Raw genomic sequence first — 26,091 nt, 5'->3', positions numbered from 1 at the left:
TCACTCAGCTCAACCTATTTCACAGTGTTGTTGGTGGGAATTGAAGGAGGCTGTGCTACTTTGAGCTCCTGAAGGAAAGGTAGCATATAAAACTAACACATAAATACATTTATTGTATTAGTCTGCCATTAGTAGCTAAACCGAAAGTGACAAATGACAGCATGATCCTATCAGGGTTTTTTTTTTTACCATGAACTATCAGAAAAGCATGTTTTTTTCTTTCACAAAAAATTGTTTGCATTGTTGAACATAAAGCAATATTTCTTGAATACATGTATCTGTTTCTGCACTCAAATGTATTTTTAAGGCAGTTTCTCAACCTTGGCCGCTTGAAGATGTGTGGACTTCAGCTCCCAGATTCCCCAGTCAGCAAGGGAAGTTGAAGTCCACACATCTTCAAGTGGCCATGGATGAGAAACACTGCTTTAGGAACTTGTAGGATCCCATCACAAGCTTGATCCCATCACCTCCAGGTCCATCACTACCCTGACCAAATGAACTAAACCTCTCATGGGAAAAATTTCATATGACCAAAGTTTGTAGATAGTCAATTAGTTGCCTTTCTTCTGCAATAACTTCCAAAGTCCCCAGTCCTTTTATCGTGCTGTTTCTTATTCATCTAAGTAAGCAAATCACCAGCTATTTATTTGATTCTCTTTCCTTGCATCATCAAATTATTTATTCCCTTTTCTTGCATACTCAAATCACGTGCTGAGTCATATTGTTCCTATTATTTCTCTGATGCATTTCATAGCTACATGTATAGATCCGGGTGAATGAAGACAAGGAAATATTATCCAAGCCACACCTAGCAAAATTAGAACAGTTCCATTCATCGGTAGTTTATGCTGAACAAACAGCTGCAAGCAGGAGTTGGGTGGGACCCAAGATAGTATTTCATAAAGGAGGGGCTTCCATATGATAATTTTACTTGCTGTCTTCTGTTTATGACTCTCCTATATTTTCCTGACATGTTCTTGAATATTTTTTTCTTACTATAAAAAGTGTGAAAAATTGAATACCCAACTAAGGAAAAAAAAAAGGGGGGGTTAACAATTTGAAATTGAAATTTTCCCTGCAGGATGGAAGTCAGATTACCTGTTCAGGAGTTAATATTATCCAGGATAGAACAATCACATCTAGTAATAATTTTTATTTCTTGCTGGAAGGAGGAAGGGAATATTTTCTCAAATGCCACTGAGAAAAGGAATATTTCAAAATAAGAGGAAGCGGTAGCAAATGGATTTTTAATTGTTTTATTAGTATGCAAATTTACTTGAATGCCTTATCTAATATATAAAATCCAATCTTTTTACTCCCACTATCAGTTATTCCCTATGGTCAGTGTTTAGAGGGAGAGAGGACTATTTTCACAAGCTGTCAGCCCTTCAAGGTAGGCCAGAACAAAAGATAAACACTACAGGGATTCCAGGAATACTGCTTGACTACCATTTAATTATGCACCTTCAACTCAGAGTTCACTCTTAGCAACCACACAGATTTTCTCCAGGACAATCTGTCCCCAACCTGGTCCTTCATATCTTCCAAGGTGCACCCATCACCACTGTAACTGAGTCCATCCATCTTGCTGCTGATCATCCTCCTCTTCTCTTTCCACCAGCTTTACTATAGTAGATTATACTAATAGAATCTTGAAATCCTGTCTAAGTGTCTCTCTCTACCCTCTTACTAACACAAAGGGTTATTCTGAGTTTCTTTCTCATACTTGCTTCAACCTCTGGACCACATAATTGCTTCTCCAAGTCCATCCTTATTCAGATATGAAGTTCCTTTATACCAGCAATAGGCTTTTGAAAACAACAGACCCACTGAGGGACTCTTATCATTTGAATGTTAGGTAAAATGTCCTAATGTGAAGAGCAAAATGTAATCAGAGATTATATGGAGCAATATCCATCAGTAAAAACCATTAATTCTTGTTTAAACTGTACACTGTCTATATGGAAGTGGAGCAAGACTATGATTTGTTTCATGAAAATACACAATGCAGATGGTTCATATTCTTGGCTCAAATTCAGTCAGCAATTGAATGACTTGATCCTATTATAGTCTCCGGAACTTTCTTGTCTCCTATTGGCAAGCTACAGATTATTTATTTATTTGTCAAACTTATATGGCCGCCCATCTCGCAAGCAGTAAGCATGGCTGTTACCATCTCCTTAGATAACTAATTTGTCACATTTCAGAGTACAGCCTGAACTTAGCAGAAGCTCAGTTGTACAACAGGCATGACATTTCATTTAATGGATCTTTATCTCTAAAGCAGTAAGCAAGGAAGTCATGCTGGAAAACTAGGAAAACCAGTTGGTCTAGTAGTACTTTGGGCATAATTAATGGAAGGAAATTAGTAAAGGGCAAAGTAAAGTGGAAGTGGAAAATGAAAATAGGCTTGCTTTTTGTGAGAAAAAGCAAAGCAAGTGGAATCCAAGAGATGAGGAAAACATAACTTATTTTGAAAGTATTAAGACATTAACTCAATAATGCAATCTTACATTTGGTATCTTATTCCAAAAGGGAGATCACAACAGTGTTACTGTTTCATGTTATTATAAAAAAGATATTTTCTTGCTAAATGTTTAAGTTCCCCTTTTATGATTTCTCTAATGAGGGACACTCTCTCTCACACACAGATATGCAAAAACTCCTTATGTCTGATAAGCTGTAACATGGAAAGAGTTGTTATTTGCATAGCAGTGTTAATATCCCCATTATAAACTACTGTTAGAAAAATCCAAATCAAATTCAGGAAATGTGATGAATAATCAGTAAAGAGTTCAACAAACTAACAATGATTGGAATTCACTGAGGTGACAGATAAAATGCAAGACGTGAAAGCAATTTTCAGACTTTGCTCTTTGTAATCAGTGGACTTGTCCAGTGAAACAGAAGCAGACAAACAAAATTAAATAAATGGCAATTCATCAGAACTTAACTTTATTAAAACAGATGCAGAAACCAACCTGTAAAACAGCATTAGAATCTGATAATGGCAAAAATGTAATACTTCATCAAACAGAACAAAGGAAATAATTGGATCTTTTTTAGGGAAGTATTTGTGAAGCAAAGGCATGGACCATTGTTAAGTTTTTACAACATTTTTAACAAGTCATTATCATTATCTGTTGGAAAAAGAAAAACACTATGCAAACAGTCCTGACTAAACAAACCAGTTCTACTTTACACCCTGAGAAAAAATATCAGGTTATATGGATTTGTCTGCTAAAATAAAAGCATCCACACTTCCAATTTAAATATTTTCATTTTATAGACAAATTTTGAGGTATGGTAATACCTAAAAACACTAAGCTTCTTTTAATTTTTTTTCAGTTCTTTAGAACAATTAGCCAATACAAATATGTATACTGAGGGAAGGTGGATTGGAATAAGTGAGGCTTAAAATTGGAGGAAGAAACATCAATAACCAGCACTATGCTGACAGTACTACTCATACAGCTGAAAATGCAAAGGATCTGCAAGCTCTAGTAACAAAACTAATTGCTGCTGCCTTTGGAAGCCATGCAACATAAAGTTGCTTGTGCTTTTGAGTACTCCTGATGCAAGCTGACTGTCCCTATTAGGATGCCAAGAGGAAACAGATTGCAATGCACCATAAAACCCCAAGTATTGTTCAGCCCATACTGTTGCAAGCAAACAACCAAGCTCAGAGAGCATCAAGGACTCCACAGTTCAACCCTGAGCTACAAATATTCTCTATTACAGTGCTTATTCCTCACAGCAGCAGACATGCTCCTGCCTTGCTTTTCACTTCATTTTTTCACCAGTTCTACATCAATGAAAGCCCTTCAGCCAGTTTGTGCATTCAACCCATTGTAGTCTGTATATCCTTTGCCAATCAAATCCATGGGAAGAGGGACAGTTGCTCTGTTGTGTCAATTCTTGAAAGGATGGAAGGGGCAGCACCTTATTTCTTTCTATTCCGCATTGGTGAGGCCATGCCATGAGTATGGTTTGCAACTCAGGGCGCCACATTTCCAGAAGGATATTGACAGGTCAAAACAGGTTCAGAGAAAGGCAGCAAAGGTAATACAGTACAGGGATTTGAAGATATGCCCTACAGGGACAGGCTGAAGGAAATCTGGAAGTTAGGGCCAAGGAAAGAAGAGTGAGGGATACATTATATCAGTATATCTGCTGATATATGAAATTGACCATAATTATTTTCCACTGCCACCGACATTTTAGGAACAGAAATAATGGGCATAAGCAGCAGCTGTCTAGATTTCATTTAACTACAAGGAAAAAGTTTCTTAAGGCTAGATCTGTATAACAGTGGAACAAGCCACCTGTGGAACTTGTGGGTTCCCCATCTCTGGAGGTTTTTTAAAAAGAGGCTGGAAATTGGACAAAGAGAACAAATGTATTGTCGAAGGCTTTCACGGCCGGAATACGATGGCTGGTGTGGGTCTTCCAGGCTGTGTGGCTGTGTTCTGGAAGTTTTGTTTCCTAACGTTTCACCAGCATCTGTGACCAGCGTCTTCAGAAGACAGGAGCAGTTCTCTCTGTGCCCAGGATGATGTGGCCCTGTTGTGGGTATTTATAGAGATCAGCGAGGGTGCCTGAAGAGGGATGGGGGGGGGTTGGGTTAATGAGTGGGTGCTTGTTTTGGTGTCAGCATATGTGTGTATCTTCCTGGGGGTTATTAGTTGGAAACAAAACTTCCAGAACACGGCCGCACAGCCTGGAAGACCCACACCAGCCAAAGAGAACAAAATTTGATACAAGATTCAGAGGCAAATTTACTGAAATAATTAGCAGACACATTCAAAATATCAGATCATGCAGCAGAGTACCATATCTTAAAGTAATCTCAACAAAGGTTTTGGTGGAAATTTTTATCATAATTCCAGAACGAGAGATTTTTGGGTCATGGACTGGTGCTTTCTCTCACCTTCAGCCAGAGATCTCTGTTCTTACCACTGCCCCAAGCAAATTGACTCTCTCCATCTAGATTCTCTGCCTCCTCCCCTTCAAGTAGATCTTATTCTTCAATCCCTAGAGATTTTCTTGGCTCTGAGTTGTAGCCTCCTGCTCCTCTTGCCCCTTAAAAGTTCAGCATGGTTCCTATCACAGTTCCTTTCTCCCCAACTTGCTTAACTCTCTCCTCTTCCTGGAAACTAAAAAACTGTGCGGCTGTTTCCAGTCTCCATCTTGCTTACATCTTTCAGGCACCTCTTTCCCTCTGCTCCAGGTGTTCTTCCTCTTTTCCCTTCCTCTCACACCTCCCAACTCTCTCTCTCTCTCCCCTTGTCTCGGGACAAAGGGAGGGACTTAGAAGAACCTGTTGGGCCAGCCTCGCCAGGTGTCTTCCCTCTCGCCGCCATCCTCCCCCCCCCCCGGATTTTGAGGTACGAGCTCACCTGCCTCCCTAAATTTGGGATTCTGCATTGGCTGTCTGGACGAATGTGGGAGAGGGAAGGGTTTGCCATGCTTTGCCTCAGTGAATGGGGATTACTCATTCACCAGGCTGAGCAAGTACTGCAACGTGATACTACTAGACCAAATGCAAACTAGCACAGTAAGAGAATACAGTATTGGGAACCTGCGAAGTCGGAAGGGAAGGGTGAAGAGAAGCAACATCTATTGGCAGCGACCCACAGAGGCTTCCGTTGCGAACCAGTCTGACCACGGGATTGCCAAAGTGGCCGAGAAGGCTCCTTCTTCCAGCCAAGGTGTTCACTTCCAGTTCCTCTAATCCGATAGAGCGATACTACCTGTTGACTAGAGAGCTACAGAACGGAAATCAAACGAGGCAAGCGCCTTCACAGGGGCATTCTAAGGACCTGAAAAGAGGAGGCGAGACGCGGAGTAAGGCGGGGGGGGAGCTATATCAGATATTATCGCCAAGCACGCCGCCAACCACAGAAGCCAGAATCAGCTCGGGCGCCCCGGGACCTGGCTGCGGCGCGTACGCGCGTGCAACCGCAGCCAGAGAGCGCGTCGGAGAAAGAGGTGGGGAGAGACTCGGCGGTGTCTCGCTGACAGTCCCGCCTGTCCGGACTCTCCAGTCCCAGCATGCAACGCGTCATAGTTTGAATGGCGCTGCTGGCTACGGCGAGTGGGCCGCGGTGCTAAGACGCCGCCGCCGCCAGTTCGACGGCTTGCAGCCCAGGCCCAGGCAGCGGTGGAGCCCCTGGCGCGCTGGACCATGAGCAGCAGCAGGTGAGCGAACGCCGGTCCTCGGCGCTTCTCGGACGAGCGGCGCCCGGGCTGCTGCGTCCGCGCGCTCTAGCTACGCAGGCCGGGCTCAGATTCGAAAGCGGGGAGCGGGACGAAGGTGCCTTTCTCTCCGCGCCCTCCGTCCTCAGCTCTTCCTGCTGTGGGATTCTTCTCTGGGGCGCCTCTGAGCAAGAAGGCCCATCTTTGCTGTCTCCGTTGGCAAGAGCGTTCCTGGGCGGGGATGAAGTTGGCTAGTCTCTACCTGCCTCTGAACCACCCCCTTAAGTGGTGCTTGTTGAGAAGGCTGCACCTGCCCCGTGTTGCCCGAGGAGGGATTCCCCAAGTAGGAATTCTCTCTCAAGTTTGGCTTTGAAACGGAGAAACGCCTCACTTAATATCATCAGCGTTGGTCTTTCCATTCTCGTGCTGCCAAGTCTGAAGGATGAAAAAACAACTGTAATTCTTAGTTTTCTTTCAGACTCCTTGGCTTTGTTTTCAAAAAAGTCTCTAGACTTTGGATGCAGAGAATCTCTTCAAGCTACGACTTTCTGCCACTTAACAAGGGAGAAGTCCTATTTGTCTGAATGGAATTAGCTTCTGAGTAAGCATGCTTAGGATTGCATTGGTGTGACTTTTCACATCCTGTGATTTATGAAATTGGTTTTGCTACCTCTCTATATTGCAAAATTATATTCTGCCCAAAATCTTTTTTCCAAAGCAAAAAGCAAATATGTAAGCAGCTGTGGATGCCTGACGTGGATGCTTTAAATGTGACAATATTGTTATTGAGTAATTTTGGTAGAGGATAAAAGATCTTAACTAACTTAGGGGTATTTGAAGACATATGTGCACATAGGATGTGTCTGCTCAATAGCATGAAATCAAAGTGGAAGTGCTACAGAAGGCAAGTTATAAGTGTATGGTATCTGGGGCTCTTAAATGTTGCTAAATTACTACTCTCGGCAGCCCAAGCCCAAATCAGCATGGCCAATAAAGAGAGATGCTGGGATATATAAGTCATCAATATCTGTACCAATTGTGTTGGTATTGCATAGTGCAGAATATTAATTATGCCTGTCTCCAGACTTCCTCTCTGGTCTCTCAGAAGGAGACAGGGTGGCATAAAGAGAAAGAGGACTATGGGATAGAAATAAAAAATAGAAATGCAAGTGGAATGTGCATTTCAGGAAATGGAGGTTAGTAATTATGTGATTTTCATTGAACCAGAATATTTAAAGAATTATCTCCTTGCACATGAGCCTACAGATCAACTGGAACTGTTACTGGAAGTCCTGATGCCAAGGAAGTACATCTGGAAGTACCATAAAATAGGACCACCTCTCTGGCAGGCTCCACAAGAGGAGTTTTCTCCTAAGAAAGGGTCACCTGATTAGCTGGTTTTTGGGCAGATTCTTGTTTTCACCTGGGCTGTTAACTGTTTTTTAAGAAGACTGGCTTATTGTGAATGGTCTTGGGATTCTTAAGGGGCCAAAAGATCTATAGATTTTCTGCAAAAGAAATATTTTCCCTTAACATTTATTTCCTAAATTGTGTAAGATGTATAGTTATTCTGCTCCACATCTTAGATGGCAATAGATATATAGAAATGTAATCCTTTAAGCCACTTTACAGCAAGACTTAAACTTCTACCACATCATTTTAATTATGTTGACTTGACCTTACTGACTCTTTAGTACCAACTAAGAGCAGTGTTTTGATATTAGCTAATTCTACATGTAGGTCCAGATCATGACATTTAATATTTATGTGCATCATCTACATACCTCTTGTCTATTCCAGGATATTTGCCATTTTATATTTTTTCCTTAATTTTAAAAGCTCAAGATAGCATGTATCTTTTTTTTTCTTAGCTGTGCTTCCCCGCTCCCCACACAACATTTTATATATACAGAGATATTGACTGATTCATACAATGTGGTTTTCTCAGTTTTAGTTTCATCTGATTATTTGCTTCATTTACATCATTTTTAGTTTGCTTTCCATTAAATGTCATCCCAAAGACTTGAGCCATTGTAATTTATCATTTTGTGTGAGTCAGGCCATTGTTGCTTGTTCAACAAGAAAGTAATGTTCAGTTACTGGTGACTTCATGAACATGTCCATATAGCATTCCTGACAACAATAAAGAAGAGTTCTTGCAGCATTTCTTTAAAAAAAAAAACTTTCCAGTATAGCTTATAGCCCAGTATTCTGTGGTATTCCATCTAAGTACTAACCAATTCAGATCCTACTTTGCTTTTTGAGATCAGCCAGGTGCTGCCAACAAACCCAGTTGTGAAAAGACCCAGTGAAATATTATGTGTGAGCACAGCCATTGAGAATAGTAACTTAGTTACTCAAATTAGTAAGAAAATCAGTGTTGCAGTCCTGTTTGTACTTACCTGAGAATGAGGTCCTTTGAACTCAGTGGCACTTCCTTGTGTATAGATATACATGATCAAGTCACAGTCCTATGCACTCTTTCCTAAAAGTAAGCTATACTGAATACAGTGGATTTCTGTATAAACTTGGATAGCATATTCTGCTGATTGAAAATTCTGTTTCATTATAAGAGATTAATAGATGTGCTCCATTTTTACTGAGTTTGAGGCTCATACGATATTAAGAAAAATGGCATAAAGGAAAGTTTGTGTTATATTGGTAAAAGTTTCTAGAAAATATCTTCACTGTGTTACAGCATACTGCAATGTGTAACCATAATTCTCCTGGTACGTTTGTTGAGGATTTCCATTCTAATAGTTAAGTTAAAAAAAACTGTGTTGGCCGTGAGAAAATAATCCAAATTTCACTGAAACAATATCTTTATTTGGCCAACTAAAGTTTTATACGCTTTTCTAGAACTCTTTTGCAGTCCAAATGATTAAAAGTACGAAAAAAAGAGAGTTGCCTGAACTTTGAGCCAAGTATACTAGTGTTCCTAGATGGAGTCGGATTCTCCAGACATGCAAATTGAGTATTATCCAGTACAAGGGATAGTTGTACTATGGGCTGTCCCACAATTTGCTGGGAAGAAGGAACAAATTCCAGATTCTAAAGTCAAAATTGTTTGCATCCTATACAACATGCACAGGTCACTTGGCTTGTGGAAGGCAGAGTAGAAATCAACTAATTGTTTTAATGTTAATAAAGTTAGAGATAATTTAAGCTTGCTGTACTAGAAACAAAGATAAATTGGGTAGGATTAGCTAGTGTTGGGAGGGAATTTATCCTCAGATAATAAGTTCCTGTAAAAGGATGTGAAATGTTCTTTCTCTTGTGGTTTAACACAGATTAAAGTCAGTTTTTTCCCATTACTGTAGAAAAATAATTTTATTTATTTTATTTTTATTTGTCAAATTTATATAGTCACCCATCTCACCAAACAAGTGACTCTGGGTGGCGTACAACAGAGCATAATTTAGTTTTGATATCACTTTTTTCTTGTCTTTCTCTTTCAGGAGTATTTGAAATTACTTTTAACATTATTTAGAAAATAATTTTCAGATTGTTTTCTTTAATGCTCTTAACTTTACATGTTTCATGTAGAAAAATTAATCCATACTGTATTGTAACTGTCACAGATTAACTAATACAGTAGTAGCCCCACAAGTGGTCCTGGGAAAATATCTGGGCTTTTCCCTCAGATTAAGTTAAAGTTGTCTCTATCCATCCTTGAGTTAGCACAAAACAATGCTGGCATAAAATCTGCTGTCCCCATTGCCAGTCCCTATCCTGCTATTGCATTTGTTATGAGTTATTGCTGAATGATTTTATTCAGATTGTGGGTGTGCTACTTATTACTGGGAAGGTGATTGATCACCCCCCCCCCCGCGCCCCAGCATTATTCCTTTCCCCAGCATGTCACTTGCCAATGGGCGCCTGCATCATGAATTTGGTGAGTGATTCTCCATTTGGGCATCTCCCAAGTTAAAATAATGTGAAATAAAGAAATATATGGAAAGACAACAAAGCAGAAATAGCCCCAGAGGGGAGGGAGGGAGATCTGCTATGAATTATCTGCTGGGAGTTGGGTGGCATATACATTTAATAAATTATGAATATATAATATGTTACTCCTGGTGACTGCCTGGACTATTTGCTGCAGTTTTCTTGGTAAGAATTTCAGAAGTGATTTGCCATTGCCTTATTCCTAGGGCTGAGAGAGAGTGATTGGCCCAGAGTCAACTAGCAGTCTTTGTACATAAGCCAAGACTAGAACTCATGGTCTCCTGGTTTCCAGCCTGATATCTTAACCACTATACCAAACTACAAGAAGCGAATTCCTGTAGTGTGGGATAACTTAAATATATCCCTCTTCTTTCCCAAATTAACTTGTGCTTTGCTTTCCTCTGTTTCATTGGAAGCCTAGAGAGAAATTGGTTACCGAATTGATGGGGGGTGGGGTGGAGGGGAGAGAAGGCAACAGTTATGAATGGAACTCAGGAACATCAAATAGTGGAAGAAAAATAGCTGTGGCAGAGACTGGCTAGTGACCAGCGTTTCCAAAAAACACTTCTGGTCTTTATCATAACACAATCTGTTCTTTGTGATATTGATGACTATACATAAAAGCTACCCATGTTGACTCTGAAAATGGGTATATCCAAAGAAGGGCAAGCTTCTGAATTTGCAGATAATTTCCAACTATTTAATAACTGTTAAGCAATTGTAAAGTAATGTCTTTACCCACTTATTCTGAAAGACTTGTATGAGAAAGTGAGATTACTGTTCTAAGAAGTGTCATCCTGAAACTACTTAGTAGTTTACAAAAGTGCAACTACTCACACAAATAAGTGGTTTCAAAAATCCATCCCAGATAAGTAATTTAACATGGATGTAGGTTGCAAATGTTACACTGTAAATCTGATAGATTACTCATGTAATAACTGATAATTTTAACACAGTTATGTAGATTGACTAGACAAGTTCTAATTTGCTAGGTAATGACTATGAATAGTTGCACGTGCTATGGAGGAGACCAGCAAATTAGTATGGCAGAACAAGCTATTTACCTATTCATGGTTTGGGGAGAATAAGCCTTTAGTTCAGTGATACTAAATATGGAGGTGGGGGAGGTGTATGTGTGTAGTATTACTTGGTAATGTATTTTTTAAAGGACTTACTGTATAGGCTATTCTGTCCTTTAAAGGTATCAGCCATTCCATATACTGTATATAACTACAGGTAAGCCAGTCTTCCCTTACCTGGTATTGTCCAGTTATCTTGGTTGGGAGATTATAAAAATTGAAGCTTAACACAACTAGTTTGTACCCGGTTGGGGAACATACCATAGATGACTCTCTGTTTTCTTTGTTAATGTAATATTAGGAAACATTTTTTTTATCATCTGTCTTTTAAGTGATACCTCAGCCACATTTTAAAATGTTAAAATGATGGGATAAAAAATCAAATCACTTCAGGCCTTTCAAATAGTGTTATAAAAGTTAAATCATGGATTTAGCTAAGTTGATTACTTGATCTCCTTAGCCTAAATAAAGCAGATGGCCTGTAGTGTTATAACATGTTTGATTTTTAGGTAAAATGCGTCTACCCTGTTCTTCAGACTTGTAGTTTAAAAAATTGCATTGCAAAAGAAAAAGGGGGATGAGAAAAGGAAGATAAGACTATTTGGAAGTCAGTTTTCAGCTTTATGGCTTTTATTTTAGCCATAATGGTAATATAACACTCTAATACACCCAACATCACCCTCTGGGGGAGATGGGTGGCATATAAATTTAATAAATAAATAAAATAAACATTGTGATCTAATGCCTATCAGTAATGGAAACACATAAAAGAGATTTTGGTCTCACAGCTAGCCCAGTGGAGTAGCCTTATCTGTCTCTTTATTGCTTTCTGGTGGGGTGGTTGCCGGATGATAATGCCTATCAAGAGTGCAGATGGTGACTTTGTTTTTCTAGCAAAGATGAAAAGCGAGAGTAGACTGCAGTCTAAATAGTGCAGCATGTCAGAAGCTTCAGACCTCAACTGTAGAGGGAACAGTGTTTCAAAAGTCACTGCTGTATGGGGCTGTATTTTGTAGCCAGGTCTGCTGTCAACCCCACATGTTAGTGCCGTAGGACATTGTAGGGGTTTCAGGGTCCCCAAGCTCTTCGTATTGTTTCCCATCATAGAATCAGAGCTAGAAGGAATCATTTAAGCCATCATGGCTCTGCTGTGTACAGGACTCATAATACATATCTACCTCCTGCCTAAAAATATCCAAAGAATGGGAGATTTTTTATCTGAAATATTCCTAATGATGTTATGAGGTACAGTGTGCCTAGCTCTTCATATACTCGGAAGCTTCTACTTTGTCTGTAAGTGGCCCTGTTTTGTTACTTTGCTGGTTGGGAAAGAACCAACAAGTACCTATTATCAACATTATGGTAAACGGGGCTGGAGTTTGCAATAAAACTTAAATAGCATTTGGAGTTTAAGATTTTATATCTTAAAGCATTTGTTTTCCTAGAGAGAATAACTGCAGTGCACAGTACCGTCTACAGTGTAATCTGGTTACGATATTATGCACAATTGGTAAAAGTAGATATTTAACCATAATTTTAATACTATATTATGATACCGAATTCTATTTTAAAATTCAAGTTTACAGTGTGCTGTAATATGGATTCTACCATACCATTCCTATGTTATCTAAAATGTGAAATTAACTTGGTTTATTTGTTTTTCCTTCAAGGTAAAATCTAGTAGAACTTGAATTCAAAGCTGAGAAGTCCTCTGAGAATGTGTTTAAAATATTGCAGCTATCTGAGAGCACCATGGCTTTCATTATCTCTTCAACTTTTACAGAAGATTCACTATAAATGTATTGCCTTTTGGACAGATATATTCATTATTATAAGCAATATGAATCCAAACTTAATCTTACTGTATTTGTAATGTAGTACTGAATGAATGTTACTGAACACTTTTCTACATTAACAGTTGTAACTATTATCCAGGTTCCAACCTTCCCTTCTGGGGGAGGGTTGTTGAGCATGTAGTACAGATTCAGCTGCAGAACACCTGTTTTATTTCTGCCAGCTAATGGTGGATTATATTATATGTATCTCAGGCAAGCTGAGACATTCTTATTCTCTCCTATAAGTTATTCTGTAATTAAGATTCCAGATCAAACAATGTTCTTAAGTGCAGGGGGTTTTTTTAGAAACCATGGTAGATATTTTAAAATTGAATTGTTGTTGTCACATAATAAATCTGTGTTCTTCCAGAAAAATGGAGTAGATGTAATAACTGATGGGAAAATATTTTTTTTTTAAATGTGAGCAGATTAGAAGTTGTAGGCTTGTCTTCTGCTTTTGCTGTGCAGTTTTATAGACTTTGATATGTGTGTGCATTCTGCCAAATTGTGTGTAGTATGCTGATATGGACTTAATAACATCATTTAAAATGAACTGAACTTGATAAATAATATTATGATTGTAAATTGATTTTGTCTCCAAAATTAGGAATTGTGGAGATTATGGCATCTGAAGCTCAAAATGTTAGAAAACGGAACCTGTTATGTATTGAGGGCCAGCCTGTTGATCTCTCTAGGAAGAGGAGCTCTCATTCCCTTAATGAGAATATGAAGGAGGTAAGCTTTTCATAAATTATTTTCTAACTTAATTTTAAAATTAACACATTTCATTGTACTATAATACATTCTAGTAAATGTATATTGTAAGAAGGCTGCCATTTATAAAGCTGTAGTGCATTTCCTATCTCCAGTAGTAAAATCAACATGAGTTTTAAGTGGCCATTAATCTTTTTATCTCATCAGATAGCAGCAGGTGGTTGAGTTGACTTGGATGTAGAAATTAAGATTTGGTCCTGATTGGGAGATCTCTGGAGAATTCCAGGGATTTAGATTAGATGGGGAAGAAAAAAATCCTGAAAGAAAGCATTGACAAACCACATCAAGAAGAGTAGATTGTTGTGTACATTAAGTCACTAGGAGTTTAACTCAGCTTGAAAGAGACTATTTTTTAATATCTCTGTATTGTATATTTCATGAAATATTTCAGTATCTCTGAGAAGTGAAGCATGTGATGGTAGTCTTCTGTAAAAGGCATCAGCGCTTAATCTTTCTGTTCACTTTGAGATTTGGAATAAAGTCTGTTTTGGGATTAGTGGAATTTAAGATGTAGCCTTACTGGGTAACACGATGGACAGATTTACCTATATATTAAACTATAATATGGTTAGGTTTACTTTGCCTTAGAATAATACATCAACTTACTCTTTATGATTTGGCATTTTCTGTGGCTGCAACTACTGAATATGCTCATGGTTAAGCCCGTCCACAGATAAGCCGACCCTTGAATTTTTAACCAAAATACCATGAAAAGTTATCCACCCATGGATAAGCTGACCCTCAAAATTTTTGCATGATTAATTTTTACAATTGGCTTACCTGTGGGTGGCACAATTTTCATGGTATTTTGGTTAAAAATTTGAGGGTCAGCTTATCCATGAGTATATGCAGGTACTTTAAAAAAGTGATACCATATATACTCATGGATAAGCCCATCTCTGGCTAAGCTGAACCCAATTTTGGGGGTGTATTTTGGGACCTAACATTCTCAGCTTATCCATGAGTATATATGGTAATACCAAATCGAATAGGCCCTGCCATAAGTTCACAAAGGATTTTATTGATTACTTGTGATTTGTTCTATTTACTTAAAGGTTAATTTCTAGTATTTACTGATTTTGTATAATTCATTTGTTTATTTATCAGATATATATCCCACCACATTCCAAGGACTCTAAGCAAGTTCCATGATAGGAAAATTGTTCAGTAGCAAATGAATTAAAACTGGGTTTTTCAGAGATACCTGAAAAGTAGATATATTTTTTCTGGTTTGGACCTTGAGCAGAAGAGGTTCTAATTTAGTGCAGTTTTCCATTAAAAAGGGAAAACAGTTTTCCCCAAAACCTATTTCCTTGCTGCTCTGGAGAGTTTTCCACTTAAGATTGTTCAGAGGGTAAAAGGGGAGGAACACATAGGAAAAATAATTGCCTTCTATCAGTAGTAGATTGTCAGCAGAATCCTGCTTTCTAGTAATGATAGGTTATAAAAAGTGATATGATAGTTGTGATTCTCCAACTTAAGTTTTTTTTTTAACTGATTTAAATTACAGGACTGTACAGTAAGCTAGGGAGAAACTGGAAATATAGAGAAAGAAGCAGAAAATGGTAGTAGAATTTTATTTGGAAATATTCTTGGACAAATAGGCTTGGATGCTATCACTTCCTGTTAAAGAGTGCCTGGGGTTCTTAATTCTCCCAAGCTACAAATATTGATCATTAATGTATCAGTGCTTGTTTTAACCTAAGCTTCCCAAAATGCTTCCTTTGCACAACCCCTCCCTCCACAATTATTTATTGTACTATAAGTAATGCCTCTAGAGATTTCTTCAATTTATGGTCTGTATTCTAAAAAGTTAATGAAACCGAATATATGCATAGAACCAGAAATGGAAAAAGAGTTCCAATAGAAGAGAATATGTGTGGCTCACGGTTGAACTGTTGAGTCCTTGGGGTTCTCTGAGCTTGGTTGTTTTCTTGCAAATGTTTTGTTACCTGGGAATGGGGTTTGCTCTCCGTTTATATACAGTGGCATGCCCTGCCAGTGTTGGTGGGGGTGGGGGGTTTTGTTTTATAAAAGAGAGTTTTTTATAAAAAAAGAGTTTGTACAACTGCAACCCCACATTATAGATTCTGAATGTTCAGCAGCAGAAGTGCTGTTGTAAAATGAAGAAGTTAGAATAATATTTTGCTAATCGAATACTGTCCACACCTCACAGATTGTAAATTAAACTGGAACCTTTGTAACTTGTAATCACAAAGGTGGCAAAAGAAATGTTGCTAATATTGATAGAAGGCCTTTTGAGCTAAAAATGCCACTTGTGCCCTAAGCTATTGCACGAGAACGCTAAATTACAAATCAGAATATCAAATGTTAAAGCATCCGTCTACTCAATCATCTAGTATCACAATAAATGCTAGCTAAATTGATATGCTGAAATCAGCCACCTGACTGACTGCTGTATTTTTTAAGCCATTGGTATAGAATGCAATAAATTCTTAATTGTTATGTAACAAGTTTAGTGCGACATTTTTCCTAATGTCAAAAATGACATAATCCTGATTGCAGTGCAGAGTTTTCTCATACTTCTGATGTCATAATCTCTTCTCTCCTCATGGATGTCACAATATCTTGTGTTTCAGTTAAATATCAGAGTTGCCATTAGTAATTTTGCTCCCCTAAAGCAAAACTAACTTGATTTTCTCCAAGTACCAGTTTTTTATATCCACCGAAAGAAAGCGAAAATGCATTTAAAAATGTGGGTGAAATAAGGTGTTACTATTAGTGTGTGTTGTTCTTGGTAACATTTATTATGTTTATTTCTAGGGTAAGAAATCTGCAAAACATTTGGCTTCTTGCACAAGCAGGTAAGAGCTGCCTTGGTTGATTGTGAGAAAAGAAGTCTAGTGTGTTTACAGTTTTCTGTCTAGAAACAGAGATCCTTCTGATTTAAATAATCAGTTGAAACTATTGAAAGAGGGCATCTTTTGTCCAAGTTCCTTAGAACTAAATGCTGTTAGCATCTTTGGCATGCCATCATGAGTTGAAGCAGTTTTTTGGTCCCATGCCATCTCTTGGTGCTCATCTGTACTTGGCATAAAAATAGCATTGTCCTAACATGTCAGAGGTATCTGATAAAACTGGGACTTGTCACACTGAAGGAAGGCTCCTGGTCATATTAATTGGTCTATAAGGAGTTTAATACCTATACCTTTTTGGTGATTGACTATAAGGAAAAAGAAATAAATAACTGAAACTGCTCACACTTGCTCCAATCCCAGGGGCCTCTGTATATGGCTGCTGAGCTATATACAGCAGTTGGTCACAAATAATGCAAATCTTTTTTGGAGCAATGTGCCCTGCATGTGTTTATTGGGAAGTGATGGTACAATATGATGATGCTTTTGTTGCTGTATCTATTCTCACTTTTCCTCAACTTTTTATATCCTGGGAGAGAGATGTAAGCATAAACATTTTCAGAGAGTAGCGCTTCAAATAGTGTTTCCAGTGCCAGATTTAATGCAAACTTCTATGTGTAATAGTGTTCTCATAGTGAATGCAAGATGATATTCTGGCACAAAAGATTTTAAGATTTGTAAAACCTGCACGTGACTTTGTACTTTGCTTGGATGTTTTATATTCAGATTTTAAATGAACTTTCTTGTTATTGCAGAACAACAGTTGGACAAACTGTAACCAGCCCCCATCCTCTGTTCAGAGTAGTATATAGTAGAAGAAAAGCTCACCATTATTCTCCAAAGCCTTGTTTCAGAAAGAAACAGCTCCCTAAAGTTAGAGGCTGTGACATGGCAAATAAGGAGAATGAACTAGCCTGTGCGGGTAATCTGCCAGCCAAATTGCCTCCTGATGGTCGTACTTTCTTACTGAACTCCAGTGATGCTGGCCGTTCTCAAACAGAGAGTCCTTCCTCAAAATACAGTGGGTTTTTTTCAGAGGTAAATTAAACATTTTATCTTTTTAAAAGCTGATGAATCAGAATATAAGCCATTGGAACCCTGTTTACCTTCCTCTGTTTTACTGTGTTTCTGGTGGGGTTTGCTTACCCTCTACTGTAATCCACCTACCACCCAAATCTGGTCCAGATTAGGGATTATGAGAACTGCAGGGGAAAAAAAGTATCAGTGAGTGAATGTAATCCCACCAACATAATTGTACAACTGGATATAATCCATTTTATTAATACCAAAAATATTTAATATAGTAGCTTAACAGATAGCATTGCAAGATCTAAACCCTACTGAGACTGTATTGCTGTTTGTACATAAACATCTAGGATATATGGGAACATTAATATTAACCCCAATAGTTCTCTGGACAAAATCATGTTTTCCTGAAGGAGATGGGCTGTATGTTGGGACTTCTCTTGGACTCTCAGCTCCTGCTGGAACAACAGGTGGAAGCCCTGGCTAGAAGGGGTTGCCTGGTGCACTAGCCATGCTGCATAATTGGATTTCTTTCTGTGTGGCGATGCCTTTGAAGTCAACTTAGAAGCTTCAGCTGGTTCAGAATACAGCAACCGGGCTGTTAGCTCTGAGAAACCACCACAGCAGAATTACTCCTACCTTGGCCACATTGGTTGTCAGTATGTTTTCAGGCCCAATTCAGCATGTTGTTCATTATTTATAAAGCCCTATATAGTGTGGCACTGGAATATATCAGAATTAACATATCAAATAGGATTCTGCCTATCTAGTCTGGACATCTAGAAAGGGACCTTTGAAAATCCCAGCCCCTCACAATGTACAGAGGTTTGGCTAGGCACCAAGCTTTCTCAGTGGTAACCTCAATTGTTTGGAACACTCTTCCCTAGAGTTTTGGCTCTGATATTATTCTCATTCCAAAAGGCCCTGAAAACAACTTTATTCCAACTAGCCTTTGGTATTTAATATGATTGTGGCCAACCACTGATTTATTTTTTGACTGTAATAATATGCTTGATTTCTTCTGTTTACTGCTCAGAATACACTAAGAGCAGCATACAAAAATTGTAAATAAGTATGTAACTAATGGAAATAGTGTTTTCCATAACATGCAGAAAATTGGTCAGCTATGACAGTGTGAATAGAACCTATATATAATAGAGAATCTCATTTAAATGCTTTTTCCATTCTATACATTCTTTTTCTATAACTCTGTTTTGTTTGCCACTGCTGGAAAGAAGGCCACCATGCTGCAGCTTTATTCTGTCTTTATATCAGAAGGACAGAATGTGCTGGCTATACAAATTGCTGTTACTCCAGTGGGCTAATGTAACCACCTTTTTTGGTTTCCCCATACTATAGAAAGCATGCAAATAGAGCAATATCTGGCAACAACTCCCTGTATTATTTGTATAATAATGCATCAAACATGCACTTAGGACAGGTTTCACAAAATACTACTTGTAAATGACAATTATTATATAAATTTGAGCTTCTGTGGGTAAAATGCAAGAACAAGCTGACATCAGAACACAGAGTTGTCTAGAATCAGGCATTTTTAAATCTTCGTAAAGTAGTAAAATAAAAAATCCATTCATAAGGATTCTGAGGATTCTATCAGGCACAGGAATTGTCCCTCCTATTCCATGAGCAGAAATAGCTTCCATTCATGGAAATACAGTTCTGGGACAATATTTATTTATCATGAAATAATCTGTATATAGCTGCATATAGATAGCTTTAATAGATCCAGCTGATAGGAAATTCATAGAAAGATAGTTCTTGGCTCATAATACTTATGTTCTTCTTGTGTTTCTAGGTTTCTGAAGATCATGAAACAATGGCCCAAGTTCTCTTCAGTAGAAATCTCCGGCTGAATGTAGCTTTAACCTTCTGGAAGAGGAGAAGTATAAGTGAACTTGTAGCCTACTTAGTGAGGTAAAGTTGCAGAAAGATTGCTGCTAGGACAACTGAATTCACTGTGTGTGCGTCTGTGCATGTGCATGCACATGTTTGTGTAGGATTCTCTTTCACAGAGTAAAGTTGGATAGAGACTATGCATTAGCCTTACTGATTGGATGTTCCCTCCAGAAAGTATCCATAATGGGACAGTTTATTGTTGTTGTTGATAATGAAAATAATAATAATATAATAATAATGGATAATTAATAATGGAATGCAAGACCATAATTTTAAGAACTCTGGGAATTCTTCACAGGCCTGCTATGCACAGATTTCATATATCTGTGTAAATTAATGTAATAAAATCCAGCAATTTCTGATCTACTGCACTTAAAATATCTATGCTACTTTCTGAAATCTTTTGAAAAATTACATAAAGCTGCGTCTAATGGTGTATTTTCACTGATGTTTCTAGGATACAAGATCTGGGAGTAGTTGTAGATTGTCTCCCTGTCCTTACCAGCAGGTAAAAGAAAAATCTAGAGGAAGGGGTTGATGGAGTCTGAAAGTGTATGTTTATGGATACTAATACTGTCTTGTTTCAGTTTACAGGAAGAAAAACCTTATATTTCTGTTGGTTGCTGTGTAGACCTTCTACCATTAGTAAAATTAATCCTTAAAAGCAAATTTGAAGAGTGAGTTTTTTTAAAATAGTTCTTATGTGATTATTTAGAGAATAAAAACAAAAGTTAATCTTTAGCTATCAGCTGCTGCAGTTTGTTATCCCTGATAAATTCATAAAATTGCATGGCAAGGATGGGACCAACGGTGATTTTATTGGTCTCATTGTCCTAACACCATGTGGCCTTCCAAATGTTGCCGAGCTATACATTCCAAGATCCCCAGCCAGGATGGGTTAAAGTAAGGGATGCTGGAAAGCCATCTGTTGTACAGCATTTTCATATTTGCACTTAGTCTTCCTCAACCTGATTTATTAATACTAAAGGTAAGTGCCTCTCCTGCCATTTGTATACTTAAAATCAAGCTATTTATGTCAGTTCAGTTGCTTAAACCTGTTCATATAAAAAGATTTTGGAAAGCCCAAAAGCAGTCTTGCTGAGCAGAATGACTTGGAAAAATATGTTTCCCAATAATAAATTGGATGAATTATACCCATAAAACTCTTTCATTTTGCCTTCTAAGAAAAAAGAAACCCTTAATACATTATTGGGAAGATTTATTCTGCCTGTTTTTTCCATGGATTTTTTTTTTTTATTGCACACAGTTGGCAGCTGTTTCTCTTGCTTCTTTTAAGGAATATTTTGCCAATGAATTGTTTAAGCAGTTTCCAGTTTGAAGTTTTACAATATTGATTTCTTTTTTTCCCCCCCAGATATGTAATTGTTGGTTTAAATTGGCTTCAGGCTGTGATTAAAAGATGGTGGTCAGAACTTTCTGTTCATACAGAAAAGATAGATGATGGGTAAGTTACCCTTTTTAAATATGCAGTGTGGCTTTTAGTGTGACTGCTAAGCTTTAGTCTAAAACTTGTTTATTTTCTAATAACTAAAATCTCTCTTCTGGTAAAAGAACTAGATTTTGTGAGCAAACTGTTATGAGCAGCTCTAAAAGTGATCAGATTAAACAGTGTTCAAGAAGTTTGATAATGCAGATGTTTCCCTTTCTCAGTTACTGTATATTGAAAACTCTGCCATAAAAAGTGGAGAAAACTTTTTTCCATTAGAGGTAGAAAGTTTGGACTGAATCCTGATTCATGGTAGATTTTCTTGCCTAATCTTCAGAACCCTCTGTTATCTATAAAAAATAATTACATTGTGAAGTAATTTTGACAATGTGAGATGCACACAGAATTATTTATTGTTTGATTTATATAGCCACCCATCTCACGTGACTCTGGGCGGCTTACAATAAAATAGATAAAAACAAATAAAATACATAATATAAAATAAAACATATAGCAGCCAAGCATCATAAAATAACCATCAACAAAGCCAAAAGATGGGCTCTATCTCACTTCCAGGGCCCCAGGCCTGGGCATCAGACAAAGTTCATAGGGCCTTGTGAAAAGTCACCAGGGTTGGGGACAACCTAATCTCAGATGGAATGATGTTCCACAGGGCATGTGCATGTCAGAAAAGGCCAGCCAATGCTCCTTAGCTGACAGTACCCAAAGCATGCTTTTTTTTTTTTTTTAACAGAAATAATATATTTCTGATCTTAGAAGTATGGCATCTATTGAGGTTTCCAGTGTTATAATACAGGAAACAAAATTCTAGAACATAAGATAGAGTACTGATAAGTTGAAACTTGCTCTAAGGCTGATGAAATGTATGTAATAGCGCTCACAAATTTCAGTTAAAATTATTTTTAAAAAACACATTTCTTCTGCATTAGCCAGTAACTTTCTACAAAAGTTACTACAAACTTTTGTACTAACTACAATTGGTCATACATTTGAAATCTAGGTAAGATACTTACCATGAGACACTGATTGCTCTTTATTTATTTATTGCATTGATATTCCATACTTTTGGCTTTTTTTCTTAGAAATATTCAGATTTTAAAAGAACAATTAAGTGTATTGTGGAAACAAGAAAATCAACTTACTTTGGTTCCAGGATATACGGGTAATATAGCAAAGGTAATAGATATCCATTTGATGAAAATATATTTTTAAAATTAATTTATGGTCTTAATTTATATAATTCAACTTAAATTATAGTGGAATGTACCAAATGACATTCTTCTGCCCTTCCCTTCTTGTGATACTCAAAGTCTAATTTGAAGGGTTTGATTCTCTAGAGCTATGTAAGTGTTGGGGAGTCCCTTGACATGAGCAGAAACCCTATCATGTAACTTTGAAGCCTATTGAGTTACTTTATTTCTCCATTTGAGGTTAATTATTTGGAATTTGAAATGAGTTTCTAACAATAGTATTTTTCTTTGTATATCGATATAGCCCATGTTCCTGCAGATATTGGGTTAGCTTAGCAAACCTCTCACATCTCTCCCCTCTTGTCACTATTAAGATAGAAAATTGAATCTGGCTTATTGTTTCTTATATGTCTGCTCTTCAGTCTCTCTCTTACCCCTTGGTTATTTTACCTGGTTATTATCCTGATCTTTGCTTTTCATAAAAAAAGCAGCACCAAATGTTACCCTCTTGATTAGCAGATAAGAACTTTTATTATTTCATAGAACAGTAGGCATAATCATTCTTAGCATTCATAGAATAACCATTCAGAGGACATCACATTATCTTGTAGTAACTCCATAACAGAGAATATTATTTCCTATATTGCAGACAGAAGGCTCTGAGCAGTGTATGTTGTTATACATCAGAGAGACAAGAATGCACACACTGGCTTTGCCTCCTAATATCTTGCATGAATTATCCCTCACTTGCATGAGTTATCCCTCACTTGTCACAGAAAAGTTAGGAATGAGGTTCTACATGCATTTGCATGAATACAAAACAGAACTTTTAGTATAATTGGGGAATTAATTATCAGAGCAAATTAAAGTAAGAGCAGAACTCCAGTTTATACCTTGTTGCTTAGTGCAGCAAAGTGGGAGATAGAGGGTGACAGTCTTTGCGTGTCAAAGCTTATTGCATAGATGTTAAGTTAAAACCTGAACAAGACTAAAGGATATGTGAATTACCAAAATATTTTAGCAATGATGTTTATACATTATGCTAAGCCACAAGTTTGTTTGACTATAATTCACTGAATGAATTTTACTGGTTAACTGTGCACAAGATGCTGAGCAGAAACAAGCCATGTTGTACTACAATTCCTATATAACACTTCAAACGCTCTGATAATACTCTTAAAGCCTGTGATTGAGTGTGGGTGTTTTTATGTGTTTCTACAAAGAAATATCTTTGAATAAGAACAGAGATACACATGCAAGTGTTCGCTAAAGCAGCGTTTCTCAACCTTGGCAGCTTGAAGAGCGTGGACTTCAACTCTCAGAATTCCTCAGCTAGCATTCTGGGACTTGAAGTCCACACATCTTAAAATTGCATTTGAAGAGAGGTTTGGTGTCATGAATTGCTCTTTGAATTAATGTGCTTTACTGCTTTCATTTTTTTTTTTAGGATGTGGAATCTTATTTGTTACAGTTGCACTGATATTCCTGGAGGACAAAATTGTGTGTGCACTAATGTGCTTAAAAGAAACTTTCAAGTAATAGTAAGAAAGGTACTCTTTCCAAAATAATTCCTCTTCTGAGGACTGTCTTTGACAGAAGAAGGCTGGACCATTGGACTATTTAATGCAAACACTAAATATCCATCTGCTTCACATTGAAGTGGAAAAAATTCTAACAGGAGCAACTTTTACTTCAGTGAGGTGAAAGTGCACTATGAAAACTGTATGTATGCCTTTGGTGCATTTGGGGGATATTTTCAGTTACCTGGTGAAATTGTGAAAGTGTTTCTTCTACATAATTGTATAATACAACAACACCTAATTGTGAAGACAGAATGAAAACCATTACTAGGAACCACAAAAGACCATTTGCCATAAATATTTTTTAAACCATGTTTTTCTTATGAACTGTAAAAATGTATTTTCAAATATGTTACAGATTTTGGCAGTTTTGATGTATTGAATTTCTGAAATGTGTCTGCTATATTAATCAAAATATTAAAGACTATTTTTGTTGCACTACTGAGAAACTGTATCTAGCAAGAGGCCTTAACTACTAGAACTGCAAATAGCCAATATATTAGGATATCATATAGCCAATATATTAATTTACTATATAGAGGGATGGAAATTCCTTTGAAAAAAATCAAAGTATTTACACAAATTGTGTATAAATCATTTTGAAATGTTTTGCACACTGAAATATGTTGAAGTGGGGTTTTCCACTAAATTGACTACTTAAATACCTTTATGACTTAATTGTAAAAGAGTATTAAAATGTAGAACATGGAGAAAACTCATTGTAGATATCAACAGAAGAGTGATTCTGTATACCTTGCATTTTAATACTTTTTCTAATATATTCTATTCTTTATAGCTTGAATTACATGCTGCTTAGTAAATGTACTAAATGTTGCTGTTTTAAGTTCAGATAACTAACTTTCCCACTTCAGAACCTTTTCTGCTGTCCTTCAGTTATTTAAAACTCCTGCTCCTAGAAATGTTTACAGCCTGAATAGACTTGTGCTTTTCAGATTTAACAGCGCAGCTGCTACCTCTTCTAACAAATGTTGCTGCAGATCTTTCAGATGTAGCTGCCACACGGTCAAATTCCTAACTTAACATTAATTTTTTTTTAGAAAAATAAATGCAGTACATCCCATGTATAATTTTACAGGTGTACTTTGTTTCACTCATTTGTGACATTTTAGACAATCTGCTGTGGTTTACTGATTATTTGAATTGAAAAACAACTTGATGGGTTTGTGTGATGGCACCTGTGTTCTATATAACTAGAAAACAAATATGTCCAACTAAAATTTTAGAAACTGCCAGCAGTGCACTGAAGCTTAAACTGAAATACGTTTGTAGCATACTAGCAAAGTTGGCCATTATGTTTAATGTTAATCCCAAACTAAATTTAAACATTAGATCTATGTATGTATCCAACTGCAGGCTGTAAGAAATAGGCCTTATGTACATTTCCCTATAAAAACAATTTTGAATTGTTAAAATCAGAACTAAAGTCTAGTTCTGTTGAATCAGTTTACAGACTCTTCTAGCTGTGCAGAATGATGCAAATTATCCCTGGGTCTTATGTGTTTATTTAAGAGAAAATCTGTCCTGCTCTTGAGCCAACAGAGCTCCTAAAAATAACTTGAGGACCAAGTATATGAAATTGTTTTAGGACCAAGTAATTATTTTCATAATGTTTTAAGGGCTGACTATATGAAATCAGTAGCACCAATAACTGACTATATTATATAATTCTATACTACTACTGTACTCATCTGATCCAACTAACTTAAGCCAGGTAGCAATTTTATGCTGTTCCACGCTGACCTCCTATTTCATAGGCCATTTTGCCTTGACAGTTGCTTTTTGTTTCATTCTGTTCTATAGAAGGCTAAGTAATATAAAGTGGAATTTCATAAAATAAAGGCTTCAAATAGTTAGGAATGGGTTAGATGGAGATTTTGGGATACTGGAGGTTCGAATTTGTTTTTAGAAATATTAAGGCATATTAGATGTAGTTTACACTTTTTTGTTTTCCACTAAAATTGGTAGCAAATCATACATCCACACTTTGTGCAACTTCGGTCTGTAGAGAATGCAACAGGGTGCAGACCACCAATCGGTTATAGTGACTTATACATAAGATGTACCTAGCTTCAGTATATGCTGCACCAATGTGTAGTAAAGAATGGGCAAGGCAAAGCATGTGAAGGGCATGCTTTGCAAAGCACTAGGACTGTGCAGCAGTACAGGTGGTGCTCATTTA

The 26,091-nt window shown here is 37.3% G+C and overlaps 1 protein-coding gene across 3 annotated transcripts; it reads left to right on the top strand.

Moving 5' to 3' along the window:
• Positions 1-5,444: 5,444 nt before the first annotated feature.
• Positions 5,445-24,329, top strand: KATNBL1 (katanin regulatory subunit B1 like 1). Of its 3 annotated transcripts, XM_088145435.1 has the most exons (12): positions 6,262-6,492; positions 10,317-10,326; positions 11,120-11,138; positions 13,668-13,795; positions 16,619-16,659; positions 17,466-17,748; positions 19,553-19,671; positions 20,111-20,161; positions 20,241-20,330; positions 21,029-21,118; positions 22,204-22,297; positions 23,759-24,329. In XM_088145435.1, exons 1-12 carry the CDS (start codon positions 6,440-6,442, stop codon positions 23,789-23,791), a joined length of 1,011 nt encoding a protein of 336 aa, XP_088001561.1. In that variant the 5' UTR covers positions 6,262-6,439; the 3' UTR covers positions 23,792-24,329. The 3 variants fall into 3 exon arrangements, with proteins under 3 accessions (XP_025019728.1, XP_007424044.1, XP_088001561.1); XM_007423982.3 differs by lacking the exons at positions 6,262-6,492; positions 10,317-10,326; positions 11,120-11,138 and adding an exon at positions 5,452-6,201; XM_025163960.2 differs by lacking the exons at positions 6,262-6,492; positions 10,317-10,326; positions 11,120-11,138; positions 22,204-22,297 and adding an exon at positions 5,445-6,201.
• Positions 24,330-26,091: the final 1,762 nt, after the last annotated feature.

The sequence above is a fragment of the Python bivittatus genome, unplaced genomic scaffold, assembly GCF_059951505.1.
Source record: "Python bivittatus isolate LINGU-HERP-01145 unplaced genomic scaffold, Pbiv_v1 ctg000480_np1212, whole genome shotgun sequence".
NCBI classification, from domain to species: Eukaryota; Metazoa; Chordata; class Lepidosauria; order Squamata; family Pythonidae; genus Python; species Python bivittatus.
Note: the sequence above shows the minus strand (reverse complement) of the source record. Positions and strands in the feature narration are given on the sequence as shown.